This window comes from Thalia democratica, chromosome 6, assembly GCF_965202585.1.
Source record: "Thalia democratica chromosome 6, ktThaDemo2.hap1.1, whole genome shotgun sequence".
NCBI lineage: Eukaryota > Metazoa > Chordata > Thaliacea > Salpida > Salpidae > Thalia > Thalia democratica.
In genome coordinates this window covers 40,940,303-40,964,244 of record NC_139170.1, presented here as the reverse complement: position 1 = coordinate 40,964,244, position 23,942 = coordinate 40,940,303, and the positions used below count along the sequence as shown (strand labels likewise).

Here is a 23,942-nt window from a genome sequence, read left to right as displayed (position 1 = left end):
TGTTGAATCAAATAAAAAATACATAACGCATGTACAAAATTTACTGAAATACATACATATAGAAATTATACGAGAATTAAAATTAAGTTTTTATTTATTTTTTAAGTTAGTTTAACTTTGTTTTTAAAAATTTTGAAAGTCTAAAATCATTTAAGTAAGCTAATACAGTTAATAATGAAAATTTTCTTGATGTTGGTGACACTCATGCTTCTTCAAATGTCGTTCCAAATTTGTCGCTTGGCCAAATGACCTACCACATATATCACAAGTAAAAGGTCTTTCCTGCAAATTATTATAATTAAATTTAGGTTGTATGTTGTTTTATGGTTAGTATACTAGCAGTATTCAAAATTTTAAACATTATTGATTTTTTGTAGTTCGTTTTTATCCTAGGTTTGCTTTTAATTTGGTATTTTTTTAATATAAATAGATAAACAGCTTGTAATTTAAATTTACATATTTTTGAATGTATTTTAAGGAATTAACTGAAGTGGAATACATAAACTGTAGTTATGTTAATATTTAAGTTCAGCACAGTGCATTTAATTTTTTAAGTCACTTACTTTTTTGTGAATGTTCCTGATATGACGTTGCAAATTAGAGGAAATTGAGAAGCTTCGATGGCACAATTTACATTTGTAAGGTTGTTCCCCCGTGTGAGTCCTCATATTCCTTGTCAAGTTTGCACTTCGGGGAAAAACCTTTCCACAAAACTTGCATTTGTACTTTTCTTTATTATTATCTTGCTGATTGCAGGTAGATCTCTTGTAGTTTCCGTCATTTAGAAATTTACCTACGCTTCCATAAGGATGTGATGTAATTCTTTTATCAAATAACTTGTGCTGTTTTTCTTTTAGCTGCATTTGATTGTCCGAAAGAATATGTTCAGATTCATTGACAACAGAAGATTCTGAATTATTAGCATTTGAGCTAGTACAAGAAGCAGGAACAGAAAGTAATGGAGAAATTAAAAGTTGATCGGTTTGTTTTATGTTCAAATTGTTAAGTTTGTTTTTTGATAAGCTGTCATTGTGGAGCATTCCTAATTTAGTTGTATTCTCAAAATTTTTTAGCAAATTGAGTTTATTTTCATAAAAAGTTTTATTGTAAACTTCAGACCGAAAAGTTTTTCGTCCTTTTACAGTGTCCATGTTAGTTTGAATATTTTTGAGCAATTGATTATAGATATTTGGGTACATAGTAGCCATATATTGAGCTAAAAATGCTTGATATTTGTATGAAGAGAGTGCAGCTTGATTTGAAAAGCTGTTGTTTAGGTAAGACTGGTAGAAGTGATTATATTTGTAATTTTGTGTGAAACTAGATCTATTTAGATGCAACAAATTTGTTAATTGGTTAAAACTATTTGAATTGTTTTTATTGTAGAAACTGTGTTTAAAATTTGATTTTTTGTTACAACTTTTAGGAGAATGCCTAACAGTTTTATTTTGAATATTTTGTTTTGTTAACTGTTCAAAGTTTTTCACACTGGTTATATTGTATTGCATTGCGTTTTGCTTATCAGTTTCTACTGGTCTGTATAAATTAGTTTGAACAGACTTGTCTACTTTTTCTGGATTGAGTACAAAACTAAATGTCGAAGGTTCAAACCTCTTTGAACTTGCATGTAAAATGTAAGGAAAACTTGAAGCTAAATCAGGAAACCCTATATGTTTATCGTGAAAAGAAAAAGACGAATCAGAAGGATTATTACATTGAACTTGAGCATGAGCCATTGTTTTCTTACTTTTTTTTAATTTCTTAGCACTTGTATGTTGAGTTTCAATTGATGTTGAGTCAAATGGAGAAAAGTTTGTTTGAAAAGGGAGTTGAAAAAAGTTGTGATTACTTTCATATTGAACAAAGGAAGGTAAATGTGACGCCAGAAGTGGAAAACAAGATGATGCACTTTGTTTGAAGAAATCTGAAAATAAATACTATATACGATTGTAATTATAAATATAAATTCTTTAAAGTAAATTCTTTTTTTTAACAGCTGTAAATATATATAGTATATATTATTAGTATACCTAGTGTGTATCTTTAAAGAATTAAGTATGTTAGTTAAATTTTTTTTAAGTACATTTAAATAATTAAGCGAAACTTTTATAGAAAGAAGAAATTATAAATTAACTGGATGTACTCTAAATCTGTAAAACTAAATTACAAATTAACTAAAAAAATCCAATCAACTTAGTAGACAATCTATTTACATAAATTTTTTGTTTATTCGTCAAATGTTTTATCGTTTATAAGTAGAATACATAACATAAAGAGGAAATTTGCAATGTTTGAAACTAAAAGATTGCAAACAATAATGTTTGATCTGTGTTTGTAGGAGTCTGTATTTTATCACTTATCATTGAGAATTAGCATTTTAAAATCCTTGTTTAGGGCGTTTTTTGATCAAACAAACTTAATTCAGTTACTGATAAGTAGTTTTGAATTTTATCATTGAAGAAACTGCCAGTATTCGGTAAAATAAAAATTTTAGCTGCATAATAAAAAGAAAAAAAATTATTTTGTAAATTTAAAGTAAACATTTATATTATTTTATATTTCTAATGATGTGTCGACAAAATAATATTTAAGTTTATAGTATCAAACTAGCTTCAAACTAATTAGTTAAAACTATTTTTTCAAAGAAGATTTTTTTAAATTTAAATAAACTTACTGTTTTGTAACGATGCAACAATTTTATTCTTGTTGGTTTTTTCACAAAATCTGCGATGTTTTGCCAATGAACTTGAATTTGAAAACATTTGATTGCAATCAACACATTTTGTTTGAGTTCTGCATTTTACATGCATTCGTTTGTGACGACATAAGTTACTAAACTGTTTGATTTTTATTGTTTTACGAGTAGAAAATCTTATAAACCAGCAACATTGTGTATGATGGCTTTTATATAATATTTGTTATTTAATTTACACAACTTTGTTTGTTTAAAGTTTTAAATTAGTTTTTGTTATTTCTTGCGATTTTTTAGATTAATAATAAAAAGTTTTTTAGTATATAATTATAAATTTTTTGGATATTCAAGTAATTTTTAATAAAACTTAATCTTAATTTTTATTTTCACAAGTTTTGTGTGAATACCGTTAATAATTTACTTAAATGCTATCAAAGCAAATTTTTTTGATGACTTTAAAAAATTGGTAGCCTTTTCACTTGATATTTACTTTATGCCGTTTACTCTAAAGAGAATACAAAGCTAGGTTATAAATCAAAAGGTAAACGCTTTTTTTGCTTGCTTTGCATTTAAGCCTTATTTTTTTCACTTTAGTTGAATTTACCTTAAGACAGCTTTTCAGCTACTTAATTTAATTACAACATTTTAATTTAATTTTTTTATGTATGAGATTTAACAAAACGATTATAAAGTAACAAGTAAAAACTTTAAACTAATTAATAAATTTTATAATGTGTGTAAAAACAAAAAGTTTGAAAAAAGTTGTATTTTATTATACCTTAGAACTATATTTTTTTTTAATAATAAAATAATTTCTAGACTTTTAAAGTTTCTAGATGGGTTGTTTGACATAACTTGATTTTTAGTTAATTGTTGAATGGTTATTAGTTTAATTCAAAGTTTTTAACTCGATAATATTTTTCTACAGGGTTGTTCAATGGTTTATACAAGCTACATTGTAGGTAAATTAACTAACTACTTATTTGAAGTTTAAAATATTTAAAAAAATATTAATATCTAACAACATATCATGACGTCATACCTGTGTATATGATTTGTGACAAACTTCACAGGTGAACGGTTTCACGCTGCTGTGGATGTGCTGATGTTGTTTCAAACCGCTCGAAGTTGCAAATGTCTTTCCACACTCCGGACACGCGTGAGATCTCGCTCCGATGTGACGCTCCCGGATGTGTTTCTGAAGTGATGACGTATCGGTGAATGTTGAATCACAATGCTCACATTTAAACCTTAATTTGTAATTTTTATTTTGGTTAAAAGATTTATTTTAAAATGTTGTTACTAACCGTTATATGATAACATTCGTACTAATTTACTCTTTTTAGAATTTTTTTACTTGAAAGCATTTAAGTAATTAAAACAGACTATATTTTCAATCTAATTAATTCACTTGATATAGTTTCCGCTGACAAGGGATCTTTATTAAATAAAAAGAACGAGTTAATATGTTCATATGTTCATTTTAAAAAGCTTTAATTATAATCTTAACAAAATTTGATAAATACATTGCTATCTTTGACTTCTATGAGCAAATATTAGAACCGACCAAAATAACCAATCTTAAAGTTTCTAATTTATAACGCTATTAGATTTTTTAAGCTCAATTAAAACTACGTCACAATACGATAGTTGAGTTTTTTTTAAACAGTAAAAGAAGTTATTCATTATAATGTGTTAAATGCAAGAATTTTTTTTGTTGTTTCCAAACTTTACAAGCCTGCTAATTGTATGTATGTTTGTTTATTTAAGCTTTAAAAGTTATGATAACATGAAGTAGCTTACATTTTTCTAACCTTAGCATGAACTAACCTGGTAATATTATAACTTTCTAAATTGATAATTTTAAACTTAAGGTTATTTTTTGTTTGTTTTTTACACATAAATGCATTTCAAGTCTAGCCTAATGTCTTTTTGCATATTTACATATGTTTTTTACAGATTTTATTCAGTTGATGATCTCGTTTGATTTACTTCAATATATTATTATTAACTTGAAAACTTTTATTGTGATCTATAAAGTAAAAAGCACACTAATATAAATTTATTAAAAAAAATTAAATAGTTTAATATAAATTTTAAAGATTTTCGCTGTTTATTTTTTACTTGTGTTCATTAAAATACCATAAAACTTGTTTAAATGTAATAACAACAAAAGACAAAAACTATACTTGATCTAAATTATTTTGAAATAAATGAGTTAATTGTTACATGTTTTAAACTTTTTCAGATTTTCGGTGATCAAAGCACAACTTCATGATGTTACAAAAAAAGATTTCAATATGTTTTTGATATAATCGAGCTGAAATATTAATAATTCATAGGTTTTACTTTAATACATAAATTTTTAAATGTTTTCAAAAAATAAAAAACGCATATTTTTTTTAAGAACTCTATATTTGAATGGTTTGGTTCAATTTTTCATAAATTAAGTTTAAAGATGTTTTTAGTTTTAGTTACTGCCGTAGAAATATTGAATCAAGTTCAGAAAAGGAGAAGAAACTTAATTTAAACATTTTTTTTTATAATCGTTTATGTTTTTAAATCAAAAGAAATATTCGTACACCACAAATTTAAATAAACTTTTTTAAATATTTTGTTTGTCGTTTTTAACAATTTATTTCATAAAAATGGCTGTGTTCAATTAGTTTACAAATAGTATGAAAATGTCAAATATTTTATATTTTTAGTTAGATCAGATGTAACAGAATATTTATTTAAATAAAATTATCTTTACTACTAACTTGCTTTGAACAATCGTTTTAGGATTTGATACAAAAGGTTTTGTCTGAAATGGATTTTGAAGTAAAAGTCTTTCACTATCTAAAAGTGTTTAATGTTTGTTGTTATATAACTACATTGTTGTCTCATAATTAATTCTAGCTTAAATAAATTCAATTTATAAGAAAAAATATAAATAAATTACCCAAATCCTTTAATTTTTATGTTTAATTACCTTATTAAAATGACATTTAATGTCAGAACTTACGTAGTTGCTTTTCTAATGATTAAAAACTACCTACTTTTATGACAACATTGAAAAATTATTGATAGCAATGCAAAATGAAGACTTACTTTGATTTGGTCAAAAAAGTTGTATTTTAAACAAATTATTTTCTAATAAAAACAATCTACTTGAGTATAATTTCTAAGTTTTTAAACAAAAATATGTGTTTTTTATCAATATTTAAAAAATTAACCTTGTTTTAAAATGTTCCTTCCTTGTTTCTTAATTCCATAAAATGTTTCATACTTTTGTTGCAAGTTTCCACAATTTGCATATTTATTCTCCATTTTATATTTATACTAACTTAAAAGTATTTGTAGTTTAAATTTGTTTTGATTTAAATATTTTATATACTATAGATACAATATAACACTACTTTAAAGTAATAAAAAGCTATCCATAAATTAAAATAACTAGTTTCTAAACTTTAAAAAAAAATCATAAAAAAATTTGATAATGATCGGAACAAATATTGTGTTTTTTATTAATAATGATGTTGTATTCTAATTTTAACATAGGTTTATTACATTTTTTACTCTTTAGTTTATCGCTAAATAATCTTAACAAACTTAAAAAAAAAATTGATAAAATTTCATGTATCACAATTAACAAAAATACAAAACGTTGCTTATACTTACAGAACAAACTTTTATAAAGAAATACAATGCTCTAAAGTACTCAAACAGCTTTATACAGCTATTGGCTAATTTGACTGTAAAAGTAGAATTACTGTTCTATTAAAATGTATTCTCTCAAATATCGAACTTTTTTCTTTAAGTTTTTATGTAAACAGACAAAAAAGTTCAATTTTTTGAATAGACGAAACCTTTTCGTATTAAATTTTTAAATGTTAAAAACTTTCTTACTTTTACCTTTTTGTAATTTAAATATGTATTAAGAAAAAATTACATATTTTATTATATTAGGTAAAATTTTTAAATGTTCATCTATTAAAATACTTTGAAACTTTTGTAGTCAAATGATAAAATATATTAATACAAAATATCACAATTACAACGTATTTTCTACATTTGGTTTTAACTTTTATTTTGAAACTTTAAACAACTATTCGTGTTTCTTATTTATGCATAAGTTACAGCGTATATTCTAATTATACGCTTTAATTCATGCTTTGATTATCTATTACTTGTTTTAGTTAATAACACAAAGTTAATACTTTTAACTTCACTTTTATATAATATTTTGAATAAACGATTAAACTAGTGTTTTAAGAAAACATCAACTTTTAAACTACAACTTTATTTATAACAAATATAAAAAAAGTTTTATATATAACTGTAACAAATAAAATAGTGTACAATTTAGAGTTAAATAAAAACAATTTTAGTTTTTGTTTTTTAATTATTACACAAGATAAAAACGCATTATCACAAATTACTGTCAATCGTCTGATCAACAAGTGATCTGAAAAGTTTACGGATTTTAAAAAGCTTTCTAGTTGTAATGACGCATCATAATTTAACAGGAGTACAAAAACAGTATTTGTTAAATAGGTGGTCTCACGTTGTAAAGTCTTAATGGTCTAAATAAGCTTGAGTGTTAACAAAAAGACTTTGTTTGCTTATTATACTTAAAATTTTCTAAAACTTGTTCTACTAAATTTTAAATAACTAAAAGTTTGCTAATTTTCATGAATTGATTTTAAAGTGTAGGAAAAAATTTATAGTCTTTACTTAATTAAATGTATCAAGTTCCTATTTAAAAAAACTTAGCTTATTTTCCAAAGTCTAAAAGACTGTACTTGTGTATTTTTAGTTTTTTATGAAATGTTTCCTTTCAAATGAGATTCAATTCACTTCAAGTGTACTTATCATGTTGAAGATGTGATTTTAGCAGCTAAAATGAGGTGTCGAATGTTTTCTTTTTTGGCTTTGAATGTCACTTTAAACGACAGGTTTGAACAAGAAGTTGTATTGATCAGTTTTGTTTATTTGAGCCGATAACGTAATTTCCTAAAAAAGTAGTTGGTTGTTCTTTTTCAAAGGATAGTAAAAAATAATGTTTAAAACTAACAAAAACATTATACTACATACTTACAGCACTTCCCAAAATTTTGAAAAAATTAGCTAGCTCTATCAAAAGTTAAGTAGTCTGAATTTTAAGTGCATTAAAAAAAAATTCAAGGTCGCAGAAAAATATATTAATTTCGTTAGGTTTTATAAAAAACTTGTAATTAAACTTGACGTTTTAAAGTATTATAAAAACGTAGCATTGAAAACAACACAAAAAATAGCTTTTAATCCAAAAAAAACCACATAAAGGGTAGGCTTCAAAAGTACATGAAAATATTTTTAAAATAGCTTATAAAATAGTTAAAAATACAACAAATAAAATAGTTCACAAATAAATAGAGTATAATGAATAAAATTCAAAATATAACTTTATAAAGCAAAAACTGCAAAAATTTACTTTTTGTGATTTTTTTCGAATCAAACACTTTAAAGGTAATTTAAAGATAGAAAAGTTTATTAAAAACCAAAGGTGCTTTAGTAGACTAAGAATAAAGTGATAAATAACTACTCAACTTATATAGATTTATAATTAAAATTATTTTTAAGTTTGGTTAAACACATGAACGCTAAATATAACATTAAAAACAGGTTTACACTAAAACTTTAAGATGCTATTTTTAAATAGCAGGTTTTTAAACTTACAACTAGTAGTTCTATCAGCTTTGCTTGCCAAAATTTTTTGTTAACCTTCAAGCACTAGTATTTATGAAAATATTTTTTGATTTAAACTAAGTTACTTATGTTAGTTTAAACAACTAGAGTTTCTAAAAACTTATAACAAAACTTTAAAACTGACAACTAATAATCAGCAGGCAATTCAAATAACAACATTTATAAAACGTGTTTAGACTTAAGCACACACATAGCTTAGTATTTTTTTTTTGCTTTTTTCCAATTCAAAGTTAGTCTTTTTGATATTAAAGAGAAGAAATTAACAAATAGACAAGATACTACTAGCTATCATACTTTACTGGTTTCATAATATACCAACTTTATACGACTAATAAGTACTATGCGTTTTCTATCCTGAAAGTATGGTTTTTTATTTGAGTAACGAACACTGATAAAATTCTCAAGTTTTTTGTTTCTGTAAAATATTTTGAAATCAAAAGAATTTTCATTCAAAATTTTTAAAAAGCTCATTGTACTCGTTAAATATTGTTTGGACTTTTTTATCAACCGAAGAAAATTTTATCTTAAAGTTTAGTCTAAATAACTACATTCTTTATAGATAAGAGCAACGACTAAAACTGATTGATATATTTTTTAATTTAAATGTATAACTTCTTATTAACTGCTAGTATAACAAAACAGTATGTTTTTAAACACTTCTGTATTGTTTCTTTGTACACTTTACATTTTATCTACGTCGTCGTTTCCGTAATATAGCTTATAAATTTAATTTCGAAAAGAACAGTATTCAGTTAGGTTTTCAACTAGAAACATTTAATACAAAATCAAGACGAAACAGGTTCTAAAGAAAATCAATGACACTTTATACTACATAAATTACTTACTTGTTTATAACTCAATCACAATAAATTTCAACACAACTATTAATAAACCTTATATATAAGTTCTATAATAGTTTGGTTTAACTAATGAGTATTAAATAAAATTGAAAAAAATTATGAAAAATTTAGTGTTTCTGTCCCTCATTTTTCAAATTTTTCTGACTGAAACAACAAGCAAATGTAAATTTGTCAAGGTAAAATAACTTTTGTAGACAAAGTAATCTATTAAAAACTTTACACACATAACATTTATACATCATTTATTCACATATTTCGGCCAAAGCTTATCAATTATATTTGTTAGCAACTAAAATAAAGAAAATTGCAATAAATTACAATTTTAATCAAACATGAAACACAATTTAATGAAATAAACAAACAAAAAAGTTTATAATAATATATACAAGTAAGGTTTATTTATATAAGAGTTTTTGTTTACACAATTTAGGTTTAAACGCTTTAATTAGTTTAGTCGTATTAAAATGCATACATAAGCTTTACAGTTTTAATTAAAACTAAAAAAGCTACTTTTAGATTGAGTTTTTATCAATACTTAAAATTATACGAAAATCTTATAAAGTCTTTAGATAAAGATAAAAAATAACAAAATAGTTGATATTTAGTAGTCTTTATTTCATCATTTATCAAATGATATCAAAACTTAGCGATTCTAAAATATTTGTTTGATAATTCTTATCTGTAAATGCAAAAAAAAGTTTAGGATATTTTTCCAGATTTTCAATTTTTTATTTTCTTCTATAGTTAAAAATTCTATTAATACTTTTCTTACTGTTTTTTTTTAAGTTTAAACTTTACTCATATGATTAAATCTCTAATAAACCATACATTTCACAGATATCTATAATACAAATACTAAAATGATTAATAACTTTTTTCACAAAAAATTTACTATTAACTTTTTTTTTGTTTATTGCAAGTTATATTTTCTTAACAAACAATTAATGATTTATAACTAGATAGAACATTGATTTAAGACTATATAAATTTAATAGATATCTTTAATACAACTACTAAAAAGTTTTAAAGTTTTAAAAACAAAATATAAACTTTTACTTTTTTTTAAAGTTTAATTTTCTTACTAATCAATTTATAATTTATACGAAGTGGTATACGACTCGATAACAAAAAGGTTCTTTTGTTTATCAGGTCTTTAGATCAAATTTTTTAAGCGCTTTTTTATCGTTTAGTAATTAATATATAACTAGATAAAACATTAAATTAAAATTTGGATTATTTGACTTTGGAGTTTTAATAACAGAATAAATTCTAGAGAAGTTCTTTATATTACTAACATTATGTAGAAGTTAGTTTTTTTTTTGAAACAAAATGTTGCACCTTTAAGCAAAAACAGCAACTTTACTAGCAAAAATGTATAATAAGCAATAACAACTAGAATAAATGAATCTATTTTGCACAAACTTGTGATAAATTTGTCGATTAATAATAGTATAGATATATTTACATAGTTATAACACAAACTGGTTAGTTTATTTTCATCATCGCTATTAAAGTGCGTTGTTTAAATGTCTGAGTTGTGTTTGTTGATAAAGATATCAAACTTTTTTTTAATTAAAACAATATTTAGAAGATTAATTAAAACTTTTTTTTAGTAATCTGAACACTTTTATATGTTTTCTGACAAGAATTATTTTTTAAGCTTAGTTAACTACCTTATTCACATGTAGTTGTTAATACTTTTGAGACTTTGACAAAACATTCATTCTTAGTTTTGTGAGAAAACTAGCCTTTAGTTTTAAATTACTGAGTTTAACTAAGCAAAGTTAAAACAAAGTTTGTAAAGAGGTAAATTTAATGTAAGTTTATTTTTTATAGTGTTTAATTTATTTTGTAACGATTTAAAAGTTGAATCAAGTTTTTTAATGTCCATTCAAAGCATATATAATAAAAACTAATTTAAATAATCTATATTTTAGATTTAATTTAATAACGAGTTTAAATAAAAAGGTACTTATTATCTTATGAAAGGTAGCAATTTTTTAAGTATTTCTTTTATATTACGACTTTTAACCTGCTAAAAAAAAAAAAAAAAATAAAAAGTGAAGACTCAATTTGAATTATATGCATAATTTTGAAATATATTAAAGGCGTTGTTTATTTTTTATTTTTAATTCATAAAAAAACAACAAAGGTTATTTTAAATAAAGCTTATAAAAGTTATAAAGTGAGATATGACGAAGACCTTAAACTCAAAATTCGGCTTTTCAAAGATGAAAAAACAAGATAGATACAAAACAGAAACCACAAGTGAATTTGACGACGGATTGTGTCATTTTTATTCTGTTTAACATCAAAATCCTCAAAATAATTATTTTTTAATAATGTACTTTATAGTAACTATTTGTTTCTTATTTTTTGTTAATAAAAAAATACTAGTCTGAATGCTAAAGAATTTAGACTTTTTTTTTAAATTTGTTTAGGCTAATTTACTTAGTACTTATAACTTAGTTTAAGTTAATTGCGTTACAAATCTTACCGTATTAAATCTTCAAAGTAGCAAAATTTGTTAAATAAAACAAATAATTCAAAATTAGTTTAAAAACCTTGAGTATACTTACTTTATCTTGCGTTTCTCTTTTTCGCTTAATGTTTTTTGTATTTTAAAATAAAATTTCTTTTTCAATTTTTTGTCTTTCTTACAAATTTATTTAAAACTAAAAATATTCTACAAAACTTTTTGACACAAAAAATTCAATATAAAACAAAACAATTTATTTTTCGAAAACCTTTTCATTTAGCAATTCTAAATCTTAACTCTTATAAAGTAAATAGATTATTATTTTGCAAATTTTATTTCTGATTAGTATGTTTGTGTGTAAAAAAAGTTTCTGAAAATATTTAACAAAAACAATTTTTCTGCTTTTAAGTATGTATATAGTGCTCAAAAGTACTTAAAACAAAAAATTATTGATAATTTTTTAAAGTACTTTTAAGTAAATGGAAAAAAAAAATTACAATTTGCAAAAATTTAACACGCTGTCAACTCAAAATCCGAATAAACAAATTGTAATATTCTTTGAAAAATAAGCTTCAAGTTTCGGTCTATACTAATTTAAGAGTGTTTATAACACTTAACAGTTATAAAAACAATGTCTGAATGACCAAAATTTAGCTTAATTGTATTGTTTAATAAACGATGTAAAAGCCTTCCAAAAGTTTGGTCTAAGCATTTAATGTACGTATGAACTTTTGGGTTACCGAGTCGCACACAACATGCTTATAAAATGTTCTACGAGCTAAAAAAATATATTTTAAATTAATTTTTTATTTTAAAACTTTAAATTTTTTAACTTCAACAAACAAAACAAATACTGAAAAGGAAGAAAAAATTACATGTATTTTATATTTTTATTTTCAAATATTTAAACATTTAAAGTTATAATTTTTAAGGGGGTACTTTCAAAATAAAAACGCAAGAAGTTTTATTTTTACATTTAAAAAATTTCTTTGAAAATAGTTAATAATGAAAATCAATTGTGTTTTTTAGTTGTTAATATACTAGATTATGTTAGCTACTTGATTTAATAAAAAAACAACAGTTTTTGTTATATTATCATAAACACAAAACAATCATAAATATTTAAGCTAATTTACTTTGACTGCTTCAAGATAGTAGTTGAATAAATTTACTGTTTAAAATTATGCTAGCATTCTGCTTTTGATAAGAATAAAAACAATAGAAGTTGTTGTTTTGTTTTAAGCACAAAAGTGTAAATCAGTTTTCAATATTTGTTATATCTTTAAGAAATTCAGTATTCTACCAAACTTCAAGCACTATCTGATACAATTTATAAGACTGTATAAAAAGTTAATTTAGATAATTGTAACTATAAATTTATATATATTAATATGAATAGTGAATACTCAATCTGTAAATAATTGGCTAAAACAAATAAAATCTAACAAAAGCCCAGATTCTATTAATTGATGCCAATGGCTTCTATCGGAGTATTTCTAGTACGCTGCTGGAAAAAATAAAACTAGCTTTTATATAAATATTTAACTTTTACTAAATTGTAAAACCTACCTTTAATTAAAAATTTTCGACAATTTTATTAAACAATTTTCATAAACAACAGCTTTTAAATGTTGTTGTTTAATAGATTTTTTTGTTATTGTTTTAACTTGTTTATTTTTGCTATATTAGTCTAGCTTTAAATTCAACTTAATTTAGTTTAATTCTATTTTAGTTTAGATGTTTATATATTAATAAAAAAGTTCACAATCGTTAAAATATTTTAAAATTTGTTTCTTTGTATGTAATTTATTACTTAATATTTTTTTTTTAACCTTAAGTAGGATTTTTGCTAAGAATTATACGTTTTATCGAACTATGTTTGACGTAGCTTATAGTTATAATAAAGTATTTGGCTGAATGAATAATTTCAATAAATAAGAAAATAGTTTTATAATTAATTTATAAAGTAATTTAAGAGATATTTCACTTTAGCAGAATTAAAAAACTTTATTTTTTTAAGTTTTATGAATATGAAAAATTATTTTAAAATATCTCACATTAAGCATTACACAACTAGTTTAATTATAGCATGTTAGATTTAAAAATTTTAGTATTTTTCACAGCGGTTTTGATAAATTTTATAAATTATTTATTGACTCTTTGTAATGGGTATCAAAATAAATGATCATAATCGTATATAAAGCCTTGAACTAGTTCAATGATAGTTTTTTTGTACAATATTGACTGCCGTTTGTTAGTAATAATACAAACATCACTAATTCTTTTTTTTTTATTTAAATATGTATCGGTCTTTAACCAATGTTTACAATGATAAAAATGGTACATTTTGTTTGTTTAAATTCTAACTTAAAGCATTGAAATGTACAAAAACCTTACATTTTTGGTTCAGAAAAATAAAAACATACTTTCGTTTAGCCTCTGATTTTTCGACTTTAATCAATGACACTTTGTAACAGTTTTCCTGACTAGAGTAAGTGACGAATCGAAATTAAACGATAATTTTTTTGAAAATTTAAGCTGCTATGGTATCTATAAGTAAGAGGTCTAAAAATATAACGAAGACAATGTTGAGATTTATAACTAACGTCAAGGTATTAATTTTTTATAATTAGTATTAAATAGATCTAGAAAACTAGATTAATTTTTAAAAACTTAGAATGTCTTTAAAAGTTAAAAAACTTCATAAAAGTTATCTAAATGCAAAAGAGGAATAAATATGTATCAAAAAAGTATGTTTTTTACTTATTTATCTTTACTTTTCAACAATAAAACAACAAAAATCGTTTATGTATATAGTAAAATTTAAGATTTTTTAAATTAAAATATAAAGTAGAATAAAATATAGCTATTCTAGTAAAAAAATGTTTATTAACTTTTATTGTTTTTATTAACCAACTCACAATTGAAGAGGGCATCTTTAACCAATCTTAAAAAAGCAAGTATATTTACAAGGTTAATTTTAATTTGCGTAAAAAGTATATTTTGCTTTAGTTGACGCGTTCAATTTGAGTAAAATTAAAATTTATGTATTTGTTATAAAGGCGCTGAAAATAATTATTCTTAAGACCTAGTGTACAAAAGTCTTAATTGGAATATATAGAAATATGTAAAAATAGAAATATTGAGCGTACAGTACACCGCAATGTTTATTTTTACCTTAACTCATCATCCGTTTGTTATCAATACAGGTTAATGTAACTCGCATAGGTAGTTCAGCTATGAATACTTATTTGTATGTAAACTTTGTGATTACTAGTATTTTTTTTTTGAGAAAGACATTGATTTCAATATAAAGCAATGTGTATTTATGTACATAGAACAATTAGATGTAAGTAAAAAAATCTGCTATTTAAAAATAGCACTTTAGATTATTTTTGTGATTTTTTTGTTTATTTTAAGACTTGTATTTGATAGGCAGCGTTCATATGTTTATATTATACTAAAAAACAAATTTATTTTATTATTAGTTTTTATACAAGTAGAGTAGTTTTTTCACTACATTTATAATCTATTAATTAAGCTTTAGTGTTTAATAATTTTTGATCATTTTGACTTACCTCTAAAGTGTTTAATTCGAAAAAAAAACAATAAATTATTTTACGCATATTTTTGCTTTATAAAACTTTTGTTTAAATGTATTAGGAATATTATATTTATTTGTCACTTTATAAAATTAAACCTACGCATTAATCAGACATTATAAAATAATATTTGAAGAGCTATTTATTTTAGTTAAATTTAAAGTTTTTTTTAAATATTTTTATGCAACTTTAAAGCTTACATTTCATGTAATTGTTTTGATCAAAAACTGTTTTTGTTTTGTTTTTAATGCTACTTTTTTATAATACGTAATAATGTGAAGTTTAATTACAACTTTTTCATAAAACGTAACCAAATTTTTAGCTATGTATGACCAGATTAGTTTTTTTCTAAAAAGTAGATGTTTACAAATAGTTAAAAGGGTAAACAAATAAGTGAAATCTCTTCAAATTTATATTTGTATTGTAATAAATTTTATAGAATTTTTTTTTAAATTTATCCTTTTATTTATTCTTATACAATTTAACTTTATAAATGTTGTAAAAGATAAAACTTAATATAAATTGAAAACATACTGAAGAGAAAACTTGTATTACTAAAAAAAAATAAGTTTACAATTGTTTTGGTTAATTTCTTAAATACTTTAAAAGTAATTTATGAAACACTTAGTACTCTAAGTAAATTTTATGAACTACTCGTTTTAGCTTTTACCAATAGGTAGTAAAATTATTTATAGTAAACTGTTTTTTTGTTTTAAAGGTCTTTTAGTAACAAAAGACTTCTTATTTTCTTAATAAAGTGTACAGTTTTATGACTAAAACATATTTTAAAAGCAATATTTTTTATTGCTATAAAAGGTTTATATGTTATTGTAATTACGTAATCAAACAAAGTAAATTTATATTTAGTACACTAAACATAATTAGTACAACCTTCCATCAGGTTTATTGTTTGTACAACTTCTTCAAAAGCTTTATAGATGTCTAGCTTATCAATATCAGTTAAATTATTTTTTTTTTAAATAAAGTCAAGCAAGTGCTTAGTATTAGTTACTACTTTTAATTCTTAAAGTATGCATTTTAATTGATTAGAGAATTGAGTAAAACTTCTGCAGTTTGTGGTTGAGTTTGTTCTTTAAATAAATATCTTGACATATGTGCTGTTAATTTTTCTTTTGTGTATTAAACTATTGTTTTATAAGTTTAGTTTTTTTTAAACGAGTTAAATTTTAAAAGGAACTCCGTACAAATTTAAGTTTCTAAAATTTTACTGACTACATAACGGTCTAGTTATTAATGTGATTTTTTTCTTAGAATTAAGCTTTAAGTCAAAGCTTAAAATTTGAATCGTATGACATTACTAAATTGCATTGTGTTATAAAAATTTTATAATCACGAATAAGACAGTTTTCTAATTTAACAGAATTTAACAAAACTACTGTGTAAGTATGATCACAAACTTGGATAAATATTTTAACTATAAACGTTAATACAGGAAATTAAAATCAAAAAGTTTTATATTATGTGTTTAGTACGAGCCATTGTTATTTCTTCGGTATTCGAAGATCGATATTTTTATTGATAGTTAAGTTCAAAATACAAGTATTTTTTTTAAGAAATATCTTACAATTCAAGTAGAAATGAAAACACTATAATCATAATATTACCATTTAAAAAAATTTAGTTTTTTTCATTTGAAGTAAAACTTAGTTTATTTAGAAACAATTATCTTTTGGTTAAGTTAAAACTGACTTAGTTTTTAACTTATGATTATGCATAGTTTTGTCATTTTTAACTCTATATTTACACAAAGTTACCGGTTTTTATTAGTCAAAAAGGTTGTTTATTAGTAAGTCATTCAGTTTTAAAATATGTCACATTTTATTTGGCAAAGTGGTTTTTTGTATACTTTTATTTTTGAAAGTTATATTGTGCCAGCTTCGCTTATAAATATTTACTTATTTTAACGCAATAACCTTTTTATAGTTACTATTCTATAGCTTTAAAGTTTAAAGATTCTATTTTTTCTCATTTATTTGAAACATTTGACTTTTTGATTTTTCATACTTCTTAAAACCATCAATTAGAATTATAAACTTAATTAGTTAGAAAAGATAGTTGTGCTAGATTTAAATTTTTTAGTTTTAATCAGAATTTTTTTTGCTAATGACGCTTTTCAATTATAAACTATTTCTGAGTAGTATATTTTATCTAACACGCGATAAATATTCTAAACAAAATTAAATAACAAATTTAACTGTCTATGTTTTGAAGTAAAACATACTAAACTGAACATGGCAAAATATTGTGTTTATTCAATAGTCATAGTTATCAATTAAAAGTAAACAAGTTATTATCATGTTAACAGCTACTATGAACCCAATGAACTTTAATTTAATAATTAAATATTTATTTTAAAAGTTTTATTGATGAACTTTAAATGGAGTTAACCAAAGAATAAAAACACCTTTAATTTAAAATTTTGCTTTATAAGCTACACTTAGTTGAACTTTTATTAAATTTTACGTATTTAAACATACCTGTAAAATTTATTGCGTATAATAGTAGTTATAAACATTAAACTAGTAAAAACAAAATAATTAAACAAAAGCATCTGCTTAAATATGTATTAAACTATGTTTCTTAACTTGTATATATAGAAATATATTTTAGTTTGTTAGAACAGTTATTCCCGTTCAGTAGTTGTACAGCTAAAATAAACTTGAAATATAATTATATATTGCTTTCAAAACTAAAATTGTTTTTAAAAGAATAGAATTTTTAAATTAGTTAAAATATAGTTTATAAAGACTTTTTAGATACATTAGCGTAACATTTAACAAAAGATAAGAAAAAAAGAAAGTAAAAGAAGAGAAAAGTAAAAAGTTTTTTTTTTAAAGTTTTATTTTGGTTTTGTCAGTTATCTCGTAATAAAGATGGGGCAAAGCTATAACTAATTTTAAAACTTTCATTTTTTACTATAAAATTTAAGTTTTTTTATTCACAAAGCAATCATTAGTTTTGTATTTAAAGATATATAGAGAGTACTTAGTTTATATAAGAAGTTAAAAACAAACTGTTTTATTTTTTTGATTCTTTAGACATACTTAAATAAGATATTTTTTTAGTAACATAATAACTAAACTTTACATAAAATATTTAGCATTTCACGTTTACGAGAACCAAAAGTTATATAGGTTTTTATCTTTTCAAAAATTATGATGTTCTTAACTATGAAAATAAAATGTTAAAAAATGTTTTCAAAAGCTTGTAATTGTAGACAAAAGTTCTTGAAGATTTTCTATTCTAAAAACGATTCTATGCAATTAGTAAAGTTTAGTTTTATAAAACAACACTTCGGTTTTAAAAGCTAGGCATGAATTTTTTTAAGGAGACTTTATATAAAGTTTACTTACTAAGACAATTAAGCAACTATTACAGTAGTTATTTTTAATTACCTGAAATATACAATGTAATCTACTTAAGATATTTTTTTATAATTATCTACTCAGAACAGCTTTAAAATGGTTAAATAATTACAGGTATAGTAGAAAATTAACAAATTTTATTTTAGCAATAATAAAACGACTTAAAAAATATCTACAGTCCACATTGAAATGCTTCAATAAGTTAGCTTAAACAGTTTTCGATTTTCAATACCAATTCTTATTTGCTTTCAACCTAATTAGTAACTCGATAAGTTATTTTTTTCCTTTTCGTTGAAGCAAAACGAAATTTCTGAACTCGACGGCGTTAAAAGATTCGTTCCGGTAGATTTAACTTCAATTAGCACATAAGCCTATTACACATCTTTAGTAGCACTTAAAAAAAAAATATCGACACTTTTAAAATCTGTTAAAGTCTTAAAATTGCATGATCTTGAGTACAGATTGTATTTTACAGTTAATTATATAACAGATTTTAATGCTGTTTATAAAAGTTTTAAATTGAAGAAAAACATTTTAAATGGCATTCATACATATGTTGAATTACTATTATAGTTTTATTATGAAAAAAGCATATTTTTTAACATTTAAATAATTTTTTTGTAACCTTAGGTTGCTTCTTTGACGATTAATTTATTAAATTAAAGGGTGTTTTAAAGATAAAAAAAACTCTAGTATGTGATAAAGTAGAAAACTTACAAGGTCTAAATAACGTATGAGTTGATTGTTATTTGTTCCTGTTTAAACTATTATTTTTAATTTGTGACAAACTTTTACAAACCATCAGTAAATAAGAGATATCTTTTTTTTTTACATTGAGTTAAATAATACAAGTAAACAAATGTTACCTTCAATATGAATTTATTATTTTACTTAAAAATTTTAAGTCATCCGTATTTTGTTTAAAAAAAAATTTTCTAAACTTCTTTACAAAAAACTTTTCATTTACTCTGTACATGTAATTTTTAACATTTTATTACAAAAACAACCTAAACTGTTGTTACTTACTAAGTAATACAAAAATAAAATACGTTGAGAATAATTTTTCATGTCTGTTCACGTATCTGTTTTACCTCTCTATTGAAACATCTGTTTTATTTACAAGCAGAACTCTTTTTTATCATTCTGTTTTTTTGAGAAGCTTATAGTTTATACGATACATTTTTTTTCATGTGCAGTATAATGACTTACATATATATAACTGAAAATAGATTAAAAATTAAAAATGGTTAAATTACTTATGTTAATTAAATGTTTTATACAACTGTTGCTAAACATTGAACATTATTTAGTTTTAAGCATTGTTATTTATAATACATTGTACTTTAATTTCTTAAACTTTTTTTCATTTAAACAATAATTGTGGTTTAATTATTTTTTCTATCTAAAACGTTCAGAAGGCTTAAAAACCGAACACTTTATGTTGTAGAATTAACAAGTTCTTTTTTGATGATAAAACTTGGTTTTATAAACTGTTTTCATGATGTCAAAAAGCGATTATTTTTATTTTACTTATTACAGATATTAAAATAAGTTTTATGTTTAATAATTTAACTTTCTACGGTTTTTTCTAGTGTAAATAGTTATTTTATTTGATTTGTTTAAACTAGGTTCAAATTAAATTGCTAATATTATACTTTAAACAGTGTAAAAAATGACAAAGCTCGAACTACTCTGGTCAATAATAACAATTTGGCTTGTACAAGCTGATGGAATAAAGATTAACTCATGTGATCATACGAAACAAAATGATTCAGACTGCTCTACAAAAGTTTACATACCGAATGGAGGTCTGAAAGGGTTACCAGTTGGGCCTGAGTTTGTCGTAGAAGGTTACTAATAAACTGTATTTATAAGATTGATTATTTACATATTATAGTAGTTTTACACTTTGAACTTTGTTTTGATAAATTTCAGTACTTTTTTCAAAGTTGAGCATAGTTTAAATTAAATTTATTTCTTTTTAAATGTATTATATATAAACAAACAAAACTGAGAATATTCAGACAACAATCAATAAATTACATTTTTTTTAATCAAAACTTCTACAATACATCTTGATAGCATACTATTACTGCACCACACACCATCGGAAATATAGTATTAACTACATCAACTAGTCTACTTAATTTACTAAAAATTTAATTCATTATCATTAATACATGTTTATAGGAACGGATGTTGAAGTTAGCCTTAAAGGAAATTACAAAAAGCTTTCATTAGTAAAAAAAGGCGAAGGAAATTACAGATTGCAGCTCAATGAAGACAAAGGTAAATATAATTTTTATTTTAATTAATGACTGAAGATTTCACCAAAGTTTTGTAAATTTCAATAAGTTGTCGACTCGAAAATTATAAAATAGTAGTGAATAAGTTAAATTAAAACATATTGTTTTCATACATTTTAGAAGAGGAACTTCCGTCTGATAATGAAACAATGTATCTTCAAGCAGCTGATTCTAGTGAGAATCAAATGACAATGAAGTTAAAATTAGAAAGCAGGTCATATGATCCACCTAAATTTAATAAAACGGTAAGAATTTAGAACAAATAAATTTAGTTCTAAACATTTCAAAAATGATAAAAAGTTTACTTTTTTTATTTTTAAAGTTTTTCTAGCCTATTTTTTCAGTAAATTTTAAAGTTATCAATTTAATTTAATCAAAACAAAACTATCTTTTAAAATTTAAAAAATCATCAGTTTAAGCTAATTGACATCTTATATCTAATATAAGTTAAACAGCTAATCAATTTATAAGCTTTCGTCGAAAAAAGTGTATTTAATCATTATTTTATCAAAAAGTAAAGTTGGTTACAATATTTTTTACAAACGTGCAGCCCTACTCAGTCAGAAATTCTATAACAGTAAAAATATTTTATTAAAACTAGTCTTGGGGTGCACGAATATTCGAATTCGGCAATTAAAACTATTATTTTTAAATTTAAATGAACACAACTTAAAACTTAATAAACATTTGAAAAAACGTATGTGTGTCTAATTTTTACCTTTAAAACAATTATTTTCTTTTTGGAAATTGTTTTGTGAGAGATAATTAAAATAAGTTGTAAATACAGTAGTTTTTAAGCTTATTTAGGAATTTTCGAGATAATCTATTTAAAGTGCATAATTTATTATGTTATACAACAACAGAAATACGAAGTTGACTTGGAAACAATAGAATCAAAGGGGTTCTACGTTCAAGCTACCAATCCAAACAGAAACCTTTTCAGCGGAATTAAGTACAGAGCAACAGACAAGAGTCTCAAAGATTACCCGTATTTGGAAACTCACGCAGACGGTAGAATAGCAACGGTAAACTACGAATACCCCCCACATGACCAAGTGTTTATAGAGTTAGTTTTTGTTTTTAAATTACTTACGCATAAAATTTTAAATAAAATAACTTATATAATAATTATTCAAAAATACCGTTATAAAAAATTGTTAAAGTTCATTATGACGTTTTAACCAAAGAAGTATGTACTAACGTTTTTATACTTTCAGTTCAGTTGTAAAAAATAAGAGTAAACAAACTGCACACTGAAATAAAAAAAAATGCAAGAAAGTATTTTTCGTAAATTTCTATGATTTTTTTTTGTTTTAGATATGAGGTTGAAGCGTTTTACCGGAAGGCAGTTTCAGTTGACTCTGAAAAAAAAGTAGTTGTTAAAATTTATTTCAAAATTGACCCAATCTTTGAGTTCCAACCTTTAAACACGAAACAAGTTGATTCAAAACATCTTAGTTGTGAGTAATTTCCGTTCTTGATAGTTTGAAGTTTGATTCTTAGTAAAAGCGTTGAAACAACAAATAACTACTTTTTTAAATGTGTATAACTCTAAATCAGTAACCTTGTTAAAAAACACACTAAATACTCTTTTAATAAAACTTAAAGATTTTATTAGTTTTTATTTACAAAATAAAAGATACTTTAGAAAAATTAATACTAATCTACTGTATCATATTTTGAAATTTCAATTGCAGACGAAGTAAAAGAAAACCAAAATAAACTTGGAAAGTTCAATTTTGTAAATTTTGACAAGTATAATCTAGATCTTGATGACTTCAACGTTTCTGTAAAACAAGTTTCACCAAAAACTAGCAACGATTTTTATTTGAACGGAAACACGCTTTACGGGAATTTGGATGCAGAAAAAACATCTGAGTATGAAGTCGAGTTTACAGCTTCGTACAGGTAGTCGATATAAAGTTCAAGTTTTTCGATTGTTTTATTTACTTGCGTTTAGCAACAAAGTACTTAATCACTTATAAAATTACATAACTAAGTGAGTAGCATGACAAGTCTAACTAAAATTTCTTCATGTTTAAATATTTAAACTAAAAAAGATGTTTATTTTCGTTTTATATTTAAAAATTCTTAATATACATGCTAGGCCGAATACAATTTTTTTCAACTTACATAAGTTTGTTTGTTTTTGTTTGACAAATGTTAATAAAACAATAACAGGATAACAACCAGATCGATAAAATTGTATTTTTCTGTTTTTGATGTGAACGAGCATAAACCAGTTTTTAGTAACGAAACTGATAAGGAAATTTATATAAAAGAAAATTTATCTGTTGGTGACGTAGTTGTAAAATTGAAAGCAACTGATGCAGACAAAAACTCGACTGTTAGTTTTGATCCGAAAAAATATGTAAATTTAATACTTTTAAGAAGTGAAATTTTATAAGTTTAAAAATACTATAATTTTGAACGTTTTTAAAAAGCGCTATTTATTTTTGATTTTTTTCTTATTGTTTTAACTTTAATAAAATTGTTTGTAGCTAAAGTATACATTTGATTACGAAAACAACCTACCGTTTGCAATAGAAGGAAATTTATTGAAGTTAAGAAGACCTCTGGACTACGAAAAACAAAAACAGTACAAGGTTTAGTACAACTTTATTCGATATTTTGGTTAAATTAGGATATTTTTAATATATCTTATCAACAGGTAGCTATTACAGTAAGTGATGGAAAATACAAAGTCTCAAACGACTACATCATAAAATTACAAAATGTCAACGACAATATACCTATCATATTTTATCCGAAACAAAATCAGAGTATATATGTGGTAGATGAAGATGGAAAAAACATAAAAACACATGTAAGTTTAGTTGTACTTGTACTGTTTTTAAATTATAAACTTAGTAAAACCAATGTCTAC

At 23.2% G+C, this 23,942-nt stretch overlaps 1 protein-coding gene across 1 annotated transcript; it reads right to left on the bottom strand.

Annotated features, from left to right (window-relative positions):
- Nucleotides 1-168: 168 nt before the first annotated feature.
- Nucleotides 169-6,004, bottom strand: LOC145839074 (uncharacterized). The gene is made up of 7 exons (XM_082946684.1): nucleotides 5,911-6,004; nucleotides 5,455-5,533; nucleotides 3,759-3,942; nucleotides 2,675-2,837; nucleotides 1,490-1,924; nucleotides 564-1,042; nucleotides 169-282 (listed from the first exon to the last, which is right to left on the bottom strand). The coding sequence occupies exons 1-7, from the start codon at nucleotides 6,002-6,004 to the stop codon at nucleotides 169-171; spliced, it is 1,548 nt and encodes a 515-aa protein (XP_082802810.1).
- Nucleotides 6,005-23,942: the final 17,938 nt, after the last annotated feature.

What these genes read in the sequence shown, in the direction of transcription:
- LOC145839074 (XM_082946684.1), bottom strand. Translation starts at nt 6,004, where the DNA reads ATGGAGAATAAATATGCAAATTGTGGAAACTTGCAACAAAAGTATGAA. An exon ending in TGTTGCATCGTTACAAAACA is followed by an intron (nt 1,925 to 2,674) that starts GTAAGTTTATTT and finishes ATTTATTTTCAG; the next exon opens with ATTTCTTCAAACAAAGTGCA. An exon ending in AATGCAATACAATATAACCA is followed by an intron (nt 1,043 to 1,489) that starts GTGTGAAAAACT and finishes CAACTAAATTAG; the next exon opens with GAATGCTCCACAATGACAGC.